This window comes from Centruroides vittatus, unplaced genomic scaffold (assembly GCF_030686945.1).
Source record: "Centruroides vittatus isolate TY-2023 unplaced genomic scaffold, ASM3068694v2 contig_1623, whole genome shotgun sequence".
Classification (NCBI taxonomy): domain Eukaryota; kingdom Metazoa; phylum Arthropoda; class Arachnida; order Scorpiones; family Buthidae; genus Centruroides; species Centruroides vittatus.
The window spans coordinates 481-14299 of NW_027120987.1; the positions used below are offsets into that span (position 1 = coordinate 481).

Here is a 13819-nt window from a genome sequence, read left to right on the forward strand (position 1 = left end):
TCCAAATTGTGGTCCTGGCATTTAAGTGGATGCAAAATTTTCAAAAATAATTTCCCAATTCTTCTGTCATGTTATATATTAAAGTTTCTTAAAAACCTTTTAGATGCTTATTTTGAGAAGATCTTAAAATAGCTGAATTAAGAATGAATATTATTTTGTCATTATTTTTGACGGTAAATATAATGAAATTTTTGTTTGAAAAAAGTAAAAACTCATACAAAGTAAACGAAACTTTAATTTTATTGATTGCTTTCAATTAATTTTGTACTTCATTAGAAAGTTAATTTATATAGATTAAACAAATCATACATATTAGAATTGTATAATTAAATTTTTATAATAAATTTATAATAAAATTAAACGACGATTTAATTTGTAATGTGTTGATTTGATCCATTTGATCGAATCTTTCGACGATTCTTTTAGTATCAACCGCGTTATTTTGGCGGTTTCAAGCAAAGAAGGACCAAAAATGGCAGTCGGCGAAGAAAATGCACGAAACTCTGCCAAAATTATTTCAATTTTAAAACAATAATCAAATTAGTAAAATGTGTTCGATATATGTTGTTTAATTGGGATGCAATTTAAAAAAGTTGTAGACCTATAAGTTGCCACTGTCGTTCGTCAACATGTCTGACTGTCCTTTCTTGATCACGAGAACGGTGTTAGATAAATGAAAGTCGAGACAAGGTACGCAAAGTTTGGGGGCAGTTGACCCGGATTAACTATACACAAGCTTACAGTGCGAAGCGAGAGTAACGTGGCTTCAATTCAAAGATCTTCCCCACAATAGAGTTAGACACGATTATCTCATAGGAGAAGTGTGACGTAGAGGGAGAAGACCCTACTAATTTGAGATCGAGAAAGTATTTTTTTTAAATCAAATGCAACTAAAAACTGCATCGTTTTAAAATATATTTCTTTTACAATAAAGACGTATGAATGATGACAAATAATAAATGACATAAATTAATGGTCTATTTAAACGAAAATTTTAAAAATTCCGATTAAAAACAGGTAAATTTTCATCTCTAATTGCTAATAACAATTCTTTTATAAATCTAAAGTAAGATAAAATTATAAAATAAAATTCTTAATAAATTATTATTTCCATTAATTAATTTTTTTTAAGTTTATGTATTTTGTTGAAATATTTAATTTTTGCTTTTATCCCAACAGTTGTATCATCGGTTCTCCTAGATTTAAACAAACAGATCGGGACTCAAAAGATCTTTAAAGATATTTCCGAATATGAGGTAGACATAATGCAAATGTTATTTTTCTCTATTGCTTGACATTTATTCCTGAACAAATAATTCCTTTGGAAGCCTCACTAATGAGAAATTCAAAGATGATTCAAAAATTAACATGCATTGATCCATAAACTTGCAGTATCTGCTTTTCTTCGTGGATAACGTAATAAATAACGTAATATTGAAGTTATTAGTATCACTAAACACTACAGAATATGTTAAAAAATAAATAAAATGAATGTCATAATAAAGTTATTAAGGCCGACTGTATTGTTTGTTGTTTGGTTATGCACGCGATCTCCAGCAGATGGCGTTGAAAATTTAATGCTTTTTCTATGGAAAAATCCTTTTGGAAAAATTCTCGAAAACGGAAGTAGGTAGAGCCAAACGGTTTTTTGCCTTAAAATCCTATTTAATTCTTTTACTAACGTATGACTCAGAATTTTGAAAATCGAATTCGTTAATTTTCTACGAATTTTCAAAGACGTTGAAAATTCATAGAAAATTGACGAATTCGATTTTCAAAATTCTGAGTCATACGTTAGTAAAAGAATTAAATAGGATTTTAAGGCAAAAAACCGTTTGGCTCTACCTACTTCCGTTTTCGAGAATTTTTCCAAAAGGATTTTTCCATAGAAAAAGCATTAAATTTTCAACGCCATCTGCTGGAGATCGCGTGCATAACCAAAGAGATTACTATCAAGACCTTGATTACGATCAGCCTTCACATGCGATTAAAACAAATATAATTATTCATTAATTTATTTATTTTGTATCACAAAATTTAAATAGCCAATTTTCTATCTAAAATTTTTATTAAATTCCTGATTTGTATAATAATACAAACAGCTTAAATTAAAATATTAGACATGCTAAATAACTTGAAAATATTACAATTTATCGATATTTAAGGCTGTGAATTTATTTATTTATTGGCTTTATATAGCTTTGGCCTTTTAAATACAAAATTGGAGGATTTTATTTTAAATTCCAAGTTTTGGGGAAATAAAGGAATTTTCTTCGCTTTTACAGAAAATTTGGGGATTAATAAAGGACTCGTCCACGCTTTTACGGAAACTTTGGTGTTTAATTCTGTCATTAAGAATGAGAATCAGAAAAATGAAACCGGCTTCAGATGTGTTATTTGATCATTTCTATGTTAAAATGCACAAATTTAAAACAGGATCAATAATAAAATGTTCTTTCATTACTTTTTTTCTTTGATGAACGTTAGAAAAACGATTTTATTACTAATAACATTGAACAGAGATTAAGGACGCGACTCCACTAGCCGTAAAACAGCCGTAAAACCCCTCGCCGTAAAAGCTTTTAATCACGTGACCTATTTGCGTTTGCGCTCGGATTGCGGTGGAGGTCCGGCTAGCGAAGCTTTTTACGGCGACAGTACTATTACGGTGTATACGTGATATATCGATATAAAGACAATAATTATATTCTACGAGTTTTCTCTATACTATAATTACAAATATAGTAAATGTAATATCTTTACTTTCATATATTGACTTTTATTATTATATTATTAAGATAATATACAGCATTTATAAGCTTAGCTTTTTTATTATATACTCCTCTAAATTGAAGGATTTTCCTTTGGCCGTTCATATCGCGTGTTTTAGGCATCCATTATTATAATCGGAATACCTCTTGTCGTAGATACATGAATACTTTCGGATGTTTTCGATAAATCTTTCCAGATCTTCTAGAGTAGCCACCAGAGAACGTACACAAAAGCTCGTTTTCCGCCATTTTCGCACCGTGTCACGATGACCTAGATTTCACTGACTTCTGATTGGTGGATGCTACCGGTTTACGGTCGTATTCACTTCGAAAGTTGAACACTGCTCAACTCGCTTTTACGTTGGTTTTACGACCTGCTCAGGCGTAAAATATCATGGTCACGTGATTAAAAGCTTTTACGGCGAGGGGTTTTACGGCCCTTTTACGGCTAGTGGAGTCGCGGCCTAACACAAGTGTAAAAAGTTGCTATGTAGACAGAATCAGTTATCCCCAAATTAAGGGATTTTATCGAAAAATTCCCCACAATAAGATTTAATAATTTTCAAACTTGTGGCTATTATTTAAATGTTCTTTTCGGGATTATCTTTTCGCTTAATAATTTGTTTTTTTCCATAATTTTAAAACATGGAATAGGCAGGAAATTTCCACAATTACGGGAAATTTGGCTCCCGTGGGGAAAATTGAACAGAGGCGACACTAGGCGGTAAACAAGGAAAGCAATGCTTTTAATGCTTTGCTTGCTTACCGCCTAGTGTCGCCTCTATAAATAATTCAAAATTGATGCTTTGTTCTTTTTCCATATTTATAATTTTATAAAATTTGCTAGACTTTTTGAATTAGCTTTGTATATTATTTAATACTGTTAATAAAAAATACGCACAATAATATACAATAATAACACAAGGTGAATACTTGTTATCAGTTTACAATAATAAAATATTAACGTTAATTATATTTTCTATAATAATAGATATATAAAATGTATTATAAGTTGATAATAGTGTAAATTAACATTTTTTATCTTTATTATATACTGTATTAAATTTTCGCACAAAAAAGACACTCGGAACCACATTAATGCCAACATATTAATGTGGAGGCCCACCAGCGGGCAAGCGGTCTTCATTCCCTGAACACTGGTAGTTCGGCCGGATGGCCGAGCGGTCAAGGTTAGCAGCCTGCCGCCCTGGGGGACCCGGGATCGAATCCGGACGGGTCGAAAAATCCCCAGGAATTTTTCGGGGGGTGGTCCGTTCGGATATGTCGGTCCCCGTCCCTCACCACCCGGCCGCCCCATTGTGGGCCTGGCCGAACCCATAATGGGCTTGCTGTAAGAGGCCCTCTTAGTGCCCACTGGGCGGAAAGAGTTACAAAAAAAAAAAAAAAAAAAAAAAAACACTGGTAGTTCGGTCGTGGGTTCGCGCTTCGCTCGGACGGGCTGGCCACGTGGAGTTTTCCGGGTTTTTCTACGTTTGTAACGCCTCAATACGGGGCAGTTTCCCTTAAAAAGACATTCCGGAATGCATCTTCTTAGGCAGATCGCCCAAGTGTTGCGTTGCCATAACTTAACAAACAAATAATTAATGTGAATCTGGCTAGGTTGGGGCCTTGCCTCTTAATTAAGAGGCCTCATCTGACTGCTCATTTGTAATATTTCATTGTTTTGTATCTGTGTAATGCCTCTAAAAATTTCTATAGGACCTCAAAAATACCTTGCTTTAAAACGGACCTGAAAGCATTCGTCATAGTATTTCGGGAGGATTTTCTATGGGATGCTGACCCCTATTTAGGTGTTAGACACGCGAATAAAACCCGGAAAAACTCTACGTGCCTATTGGTGAGGCACGAACCCACCAGTATTTAGCGGTTTTATCCACTCAGCTACTGGTGGGCGAAAATATTTAGATTTAACAGTGTGGAAACTTAATATAAGTTTTATTAAATCTACTTAAGTTTGAATATTTAAAAACTGGATTTCTTTACATTGAATCCGTATACTATTTAATGTAGTATTTACATCAACGTTTAGATAAAATCCAATTCTGTTTATTCAAAACGGAAGCTAAAAGCGTATTCAGGTAAATATGCAAAATTTTCCCTACTCAAATTGAAATTTTTTATATAAATTCTTATAAAATAAACTATTTGAAAATTTAGATGCTAGCAACGAACATTCTCCACATACTTACCTCGTTCGAAATACGAAAGGAAAAATATGTATTTTGGCGAAATTTCTTGCTACATTTACTATATTATACTCCACTCCAGAAGGAAAACGTGTAATTTTGATATTATTTAAAAATTCTACAGCATTATTAACATTAAAATTAATATACATTCATTTTACAGAGTTCTGTAATGAGTTTACCTTCCAATGCTATCTCCGGAGGAAGATGTGGCCGCCAAAAACCTCCAATTTTACAAATATCATGGCCAAATTTTAGATTTATTATTACTTTTTTTAAAGTGAATCACTTAAAATATATATTTTAAATGCCGCATATAAATTATAGTTAGTCTAAAATTGTTATTTCTTTGATTATTTTAGATTGTTTCTGAAAAAAATATTCCGGATCAATGGGCCATCAATTCAGTTGTGCTGTTTTATAATACATCTGGGTATCTATTCGACGGAGCAATTAATAGTAACAAAGATTGAAATTTTAATATAAAATTGATAATTTCTCTGAAATCCTTTCGTATTTTTGTAAGAGGGAATGAAAACTGCGAAAAGTGACGAGAAAATTGCCTTGTTTGAAGCTGTTTCTGTTGGAAAATCCTATTACTGTCCAGCATCAGAGGCGATTGCAATGTATAATTCTAAGAAAGTTCAAGTTGTGACAGTTAAATTATCCTACATGAGAATTCAGCCATATAAAATTAAAAATGGAATGTTTTCTGAAGGTATTTACTCTCTATTTTTAATACGCTTTGCTCTGCGACCACTACGATCTTTTAGCAAGCCATTATGGGTTTGGAGATAAGTCTGCAATAGGTAGCCGGGAGATGTAGAATGGAGTCTACGTATCCAGGCGGATTCCTGGAAAATTCTTACGGTTTTTCGGTCCACCGGGTTGGATCCCGAATCCTTACAGTGGCATACTGCTATCTTAACTGCTCCGCCATCCCGCCATCTTCTGAAGATATATAGATGTAACACATAATTTTTAAAGAAAACTGTCGAAATTTTCTTTTGTTACAGCTCAAAACTGCAGCAAAATCAGAATATCCAAAACTTCCATGAAAATAGTCCCTCTTCCATTATTCGTAACTAAATTAATATAAATATATTTAAACAATGAAATTGAATATATTTAAGTAAAATGTCTTGTTAAATTTCAGAAGAATCAAACAAAAATCTCTGAGGACTCTTCGAATAAATTTTCGCGTACGTAAAAGTTTAATATTTCGTCCATTTTAACATCTTTTTTTAAAAATAAATAATTTTGAAATTTTATAGTTGTGATCAATGAACCAGCTCCGTTATTAACTTTCCCCGTTTGGAATAAAAGTGGAAAAATTTGTATTTTAGCTAAATTTATTGTAACTTTAATCATCGTTTATTCCAGTAAGGAAGGAGAAAAGGTACATTTAACATTTCTTTCAAGAAAATATAATTAAAAAATTAATAATTGTATAAATTAAATAGAATGCGACAATCGACGTACCTTCGAATGCAAAATCCAAAGGAAGATGCGGAACATCAATGGATGACGCCATTTTGAATTTATTTTGGTTAGATTTTCAGTTAGCCTTTATTTTCACCAGAGTAAGTTTTTTTAGATTTTTTTACAAGTATTTAAAAAATAAAATTAATGTGAAGAAAGTATACTATGCGGATTACTTCAATTTTCAAAATACATAAGATAATGAATCCTATAGTATCAAAAAGGCCACTTTTAACAAGCTCATTACGGGTTTGGTTATGCCCATTATTGGGCAGCAAGTGGTGAGGGACAAACTATTCCCGAAAAAATCTTGAAGCTTTTCGACTTGTCCAGATTTGATCCTCGGTCCTCCAGAGCAAGCTGCCATGTTTACCGCTCGGTTATCGGCGTCAGTTTTTTGTTTTGTGTTCAAAAAACGAATTATAAAATATTTTCCACCACCTCATATTTACTACAGAAGGGGAACGAATGCTAACTGTTAAAATTGTATCTGTCGTAGGAGTAAAATTTCCTTATATACTGTATATATAAAGTATTTCGGAAAAGTTATCAGAAATTTTGTGAGAAAATTGCTAAAAACTAGGTTAATAAAAATTTTTAAAAAATTTTTAACATTAGATCCCATTTAAAAATAAAGAAATTACGGATAATTGGGTTAACAATTACGTGGAATTGACATACAATACCGCTGGACATCAATTTATCGATGCAACCAACGGTAAGTAACTAAATTTGTATTAAAAAGTTTTAAATACAATCGAACGTCCAATAACAAACACCTATAAACAGTGGGTACTTTCCTGCATACAAAATAACCTCCATACAAAGGCCATTTTTTACATTTTTGTCAGTGGCCGGTGTTCAGAAGTTCGACTGTATAATAAATATGTGATGCGTTTTTAAAAATCAAATTTAAAGTTTGGATATTTATTCTTTTAAAGCGAGGAGGAAAACAGTTAAAAGCATGGATGACAGTATTCGGTTCGAAACTCCTATAGAAAAATCTTACTATTGTCTTTTGCCAGAAATAATTCCATTGTATGATGATAATAATGTTAAAGTTGCCACTTTAAGGTTAATTGATGCCAGAATCCAACCTTATGGTATCATAAATGGAACATTTTCTGAAGGTAAAATATAAATATTTTTTTATTTATGAAATTCGCATTTTTATTCTTAAAACTGTCTATTTTTCATTGCAGCACGGAATTGCAGCGTGGTGCAATATAGCGATTGCCCCAAGGAATTTGTCAAAAACGAAAGTATTCCTATAATCGTTGGAAATTCTCTTACCGTTTTGGTAATTGCCGTTATACTGTGTTATTCGCTATACAAGTCGATGACTGTATACAAAAGATCTCTTGCGGAATAAAATTTATGTTTGTAGATGTTTTGGATTGGATTGATGGGATAGGGTAACGCAACGCATGAAAAAACTGACAAGGGTGGTGCCACCTAGAAAGACTTTCTATTGGAATCTAGCCTGGGGACGGATATGTAATTTTCTGGGGTTATGTATTTGGTCTGGATGTAAGTACAGAGCCGGCTTTTCGCCAATTTCTCTGCAAGCTCATTGATCGGTATAGCCCTATTTGCTGCGGTCGACATGAACCAGGTCCGTAAGTTGTTCGTGTTTCGCTGATGGATATGACGAATGATGTGATGCACGAATCACATCATCCGTGATAGAAGCAAAATTACAATAGTATGCCTGCAAGCCTTGAGGTGTGACTTCGAATCCGTACGAACAATAATGTCTTGTCTGTGCTCGGTAGCGTGCTTGATGGCCTGCAAAATAGCGTACCTTTCCGCCGTAAAGATGGTCGCTTCAGGGTGGAGAGTAAAAGTTAAATTTGCATGTAAAGAGCAGTGTACACGCCGTGCATGTAAGCCGCGCTAATGCTATTTATGAAATAAATACAAACAAAGTCTATTTAAGAAGTAATGTTTCGAAATTATTAGAAGCATTGCAATTAATTGGTATAATTTGGCTGCAATTTGAAAATATTGTAGGCCTATTGCCTCTGACCAGAAACACTAAGTAGCAGTCATCGGAAGATGACGTAAGTCAAGAGCGACCCGAACCTGGCCTTCTGCTTTACTCGCGTTTTGATATTTGCATACCATACTCAATGTACACAATAAGTTCCAACTAATAAAAGTCACACGCTCCTTTTCTGAGAATTTATACCTCATGATCACAAAAGCAACAGAATTCGATTTTATCAAAAACTAGCTGACTCGGCCACGCGTTGTTGTGGCTCAAAATGTATCTATTATAAACGTATAACACTTTTCCGTGGGGGAATTTCAAAAAATCCCATCTTAGTGTACATTCTCTTGACGTACCCTATTAAAAGGCAATCAAAAACGCATCTAAAATCTATATATATAAAAACGAATGTATGTCTGTGTGTGTGTGTGTGTGTGTGTGTGTTTGTCCTTCATGCATTACCACACCATTTATCCGATTGCCATGAAACTTTGGAAGTTGTTTAATACATTCCCGCGAAGGTTTCTGGCATATGTGAAGATCACCGTTTCCCCCCTTTCAAAAATATATTTATATATGGATTAAGGCTTTTATGTCCAACAGATGGCGCTAACTTCCGACGACCTAAGTTTGCTTTTCTGTGAGGCATTATGCTTTTCTGTGAGAATGGACCTAAGCAGATCATTTTCTACCTATCTATATAAATAAAATACAACGTTTGTTTGTTCCTACCAATTCCTTTGAAATTTTGACACAACGTTGCATTTGAATATGCACGTGTTTTTATATAATATACATGTCGAAATTCCCCTTACGGGGGAGATGGACGGATTAAGGCTTACCGTGAAGAACTCTGCTTCTATTTATACTATCTTACATGCGGTTTTTTGCGCTTTTAATTGCGTTTTAATAGATGACGTCAACAGAATATACACTAAAAAGGGATTTTTTGAAATTCCCCCACGGAGGAAGTGTTACACATTTATAATAGATACATTTTGAGCCACAACAACGCGTGGCCGGGTCAGCTAAAATAGTATAAATAGAAGCAGAGTTCTTCACGGTAAGCCTTAATCCCGTCCATCTCCCCCCGTAAGGGGAATTTCGACATGTATATTATATAAAAGCTTTTTTGCATTACACCAATCTATACATTTGGGTAGTATTAATATAATTTAATGTTTAATTTCAATTTGTTAATAGGTATTACTACAAAATTATACCGTATTATTGAGATATTCTAAAAATACCGAACAACGCTATTGTACTGTAGAAAAATTTTGAATTTTTATACAGTATAATAATATGCATCAAATTAAATTTTTGATGCATATTCGATCGTATATTTGCCTACTGGCGTTTCCTAACATATTTACCATATCGCGATAACATGGTTTATATTTTCTTACTAATAATTAAATACTGTAATAGCTATTAATAATTTAGTAAAAAATGTATGAAAAATAGACTTTGCTTAAGATAGAAATTTTGAAATGGTCTGCTGCTCGTTAACTGTCCAAACCTGACAACGTAACTCTCATTTAACCGAGCTTAAATTTTTTAAGATATTTCCAAACATAAGTCAAAAAGTTTCAAATAGCATTCATTATTCATGAATATCGTATTAATGTCAACTGCGTGACGCAATTAATACATTGTTTTTTTTTATACACACAGAAAACAAACAACGGAGCAAGGACCGAATTAATTATAATTTAGTTATATCTTCCCGCTTTAATGTCAATACTACATAATGAACTAATAGAAATTTTTGAATACTGACCTTATTTCTCATATAAATGTTATTCATATGTTTCATTATGATTGTGATAAAAAAATTTGTTATAAATCGACATGCCGGTAATAGTGCCTCCACTTTTACAAAGAATTTACGCTGTAAATAAAACAACTTTTCAGCAGTTCTTTTCAATAGTTACGAAAAGGATTTTAATTCATATGAATTTTAACAGATCAACAATTAAATTATAAACAATTATCATTCACAGTATTATTAAACAGTTTTAACAAAACTACGAATTGTTAAAATGCAAGTATTGTTAAGAATGCGTCGAAACAAAAATGTTAAAATACATATATCTGTTCAATATATAGGTAAAATATTGCGAATAAAATTAGTGCTCAAACGTATTATGAATTTAAATACGATTAATTTTTTGTTGAAATCTATCGAAACAATGTTTATAATTTTGCGGATAATCACAAAATAAATAAAGGAACGTTATCAATTCAAAAATGCTGTATGTTTTGTTAAACGAAAGCGAATCCTACTTAATATTATATTACTAGCAGATAGGCCAGGCGTTGCTCAGGCAAAAGTAACGATAGCGAAGATTAAGATTATTACGTTATAGTCAGTGGCGTAGCGTGGCTCTCAGCCGCCCGGGGCGGAAGAAAATTTCGCCGCCCCTTATTTAGGTATCTCAATTTAAAAGACTAAAATATACAGTAATTCTAAAGAACTTTTCAGCAAGAACAATCATCATTATTGTGTATTCTACAGGTTCAAATTTTTACAAGATATTATTATTTATTGTGAAATTTTGCCGCCCCCTAAAAGTGCCGCCCGGGGCGGGCTGCCCCTGCTGCCCCCACTACGCTACGCCACTGGTTATAGTAGACCTTACCCGTTTTGAAAGAATTGGGTCGCCCTGATTCCAGACTAATTAGAGAATTTTTAGATGGTCTAAAAATATGTTCGATTTCCCGCAAAAACGAAAAAACTGCATCTGCGTGTTGCACATCGCTTTTTCTTAATACTTCCATTGTTGACACCTCCATTGTTACTTAATACTTCCATTGTTGATAGAAGTGTTAAGCCTTAATCCTGTCCTTCTCCCCCGTGGGGAGAAATTTCGAAAAATTCCTTCTTAGTGTGCGTTCTCGTGACGTACCCTAAGGATGCGACTATGCAGACGCGAGCGAGCGAGAATATGTGGCGAGAAGAAGCGAGACGCGATAAATATCAAGCCCTGTCAGATAAGTGCGAGAACTAGAAATTCGCTGTCGCCAGCGATATTTCTCGCTTCTCGCTTGTGCATGGTGTTCCTTTGCGAAAACTAAATCTCTCGCAATCTCTCGCTCGCTCTAAATTCGCGTCTGCATAGTCGCACCTTAACTGTGTACCAAACTTCAACTTTGAAATTTTAACCGTACTCTGCGCTAATTATTATTATTATTATCAACTCGTCTCGATTATATATGTAGATATAATAATATTATATTAGTATTAAATTAATATTACATATTATAATCGAATATTCGATTAAATAAATATTACGAGAGAATGGCGAACGGAATTTCGTTCCTTTTTACATTTTCGAATTTATTGCGTTATAATGTACGTAATCCGTGTCGTAAGATTTCAATCCTCGGGGCAAATAAGGGTAATATCTGTTTCGGTCGACTTTAGAATTGAAATAAAATTATCCGCAGATTTATTTCGATACGTATCCAATAAATAAATTAACTCTTTAATCGTTATCGGCGGGAGTGATGTTCGATTTCTACGTCAGGGACGAAAACGCGATTCCATTGGATAAATATTTTCATTCAACGGCCAATGGAGATAGCTTTCTCGGTAGACCACGTAATCGATTCGGCTCCGAGTTAAACCTGGTATGGAGTGGGTGGGCGACGACAGATCGCTTGAACAAGCCGCCAAAAAGCCAGACTTGTAATTTGCGTATTTAAGCAAAAAGATTTTATTTTGTAATTGAGTATTTAAAAACGAGTGCAATTTTTTGGTCTTTGACAACGCTCGACCGACTTTTGAGTCACCCCTTATAAGATAAGATCGTTTGCTGTGTTATACAAACAATTAAATCCAAAAAACACAAGCCATTGAAGCAAATCTAAGTGTAGTTTCCGGCAACCTCCTCTGATCACTTTTAGTGAATTTTAACCATTTCCAAATTGGTACTACGGAACTTTTGGAATTAGGAGCAAAAACTTTCCTGTCTGACTACAGGGGCGATGGCACGATCCGCTAGGGAACTTTGGGCCTGGGACACAGCCTATAGAAATGCACGTTGTTTATAAAATCTACAATGCCAATTTATATAATTTTGAATGATTAATGGGAGAAAAAATAAAATGTGATAGACGAAAAACATTCAAAAGGAAGGAAGAAAAGGGTAGGGAAACCCTACTTTCGAAGCGAGCCATCACTCTCCACAGCCTCGAGCAAACGAGCTTGCTTTGCTAGCAATGTTATCTATATATATAAAAACGAATGTATGTTTGTTGTCTGTCTGTGTGTGTTTGTCCTTCGTGCATTACCACACCATTTATCCGATTGCCATGAAACTTCGGAAAGTTGTTTAATACATTCCCGCGAAGGTTTCTGGCATATGTGAAGATCACCGTTTCCCCCCTTTCAAAAATATATTTATATATGGATTAAGGCTTTTATGTCCAACAGATGGCGCTAACTTCCGACGACCTAAGTTTGCTTTTCTGTGAGAATGGACTAAAGCAGATCATTTTCTATCTATCTATATAAATAAAATATAACGTTCGTTTGTTCCTACCAATTCCTTTTAAATTTTGACACCACGTTGCATTCGAATACGCACGTGCTTTTATATAATATACATGTCGAAATTCCCCCTACTGGGGGAGAGGGACAGGATTAAGGCTTACTGTGAAGAACTCGGCTTTTATTATACTACTAGCTGACCCGGCCACGCGTTGTTGTGGCTCAAAATGTATCTATTATAAATGTGTAACACTTCCTCCGTGGGGGGAATTTCAAAAAATCCCTTTTTAGTGTATATTCTGTTGACGTCATCTATTAAAACGCAATTAAAAACGCAAAAAACCGCATGTAAAATAGTATAAATAGAAGCAGAGTTCTTCACGGTAAGCCTTAATCCCGTCCATCTCCCCCCGTAAGGGGAATTTCGACATGTATATTATATAAAAGCTTTTTTGCATTACACCAATCTATACATTTGGGTAGTATTAATATAATTTAATGTTTAATTTCAATTTGTTAATAGGTATTACTACAAAATTATACCGTATTATTGAGATATTCTAAAAATACCGAACAACGCTATTGTACTGTAGAAAAATTTTGAATTTTTATACAGTACAATAATATGCATCAAATTAAATTTTTGATGCATATTCGATCGTATATTTGCCTACTGGCGTTTCCTAACATATTTACCATATCGCGATAACATGGTTTATATTTTCTTACTAATAATTAAATACTGTAATAGCTATTAATAATTTAGTAAAAAATGTATGAAAAATAGACTTTGCTTAAGATAGAAATTTTGAAATGGTCTGCTGCTCGTTAACTGTCCAAACCTGACAACGTAACTCTCATTTAACCG

The 13819-nt window shown here is 33.7% G+C and overlaps 1 protein-coding gene across 1 annotated transcript; it reads left to right on the forward strand.

Moving 5' to 3' along the window:
• Positions 1-1132: 1132 nt before the first annotated feature.
• On the forward strand, positions 1133-7846 carry LOC136968835 (lysosome-associated membrane glycoprotein 1-like; the record flags this gene model as incomplete). Its single annotated transcript, XM_067262883.1, has 13 exons — positions 1133-1256; positions 4822-4870; positions 4950-5071; positions 5142-5258; positions 5341-5437; positions 5505-5696; positions 5995-6059; positions 6135-6180; positions 6253-6377; positions 6442-6561; positions 7079-7178; positions 7402-7590; positions 7663-7846. Coding segments are annotated over 13 exons (1516 nt in total), but the record flags the coding sequence as incomplete, so codon positions are not given.
• Positions 7847-13819: the final 5973 nt, after the last annotated feature.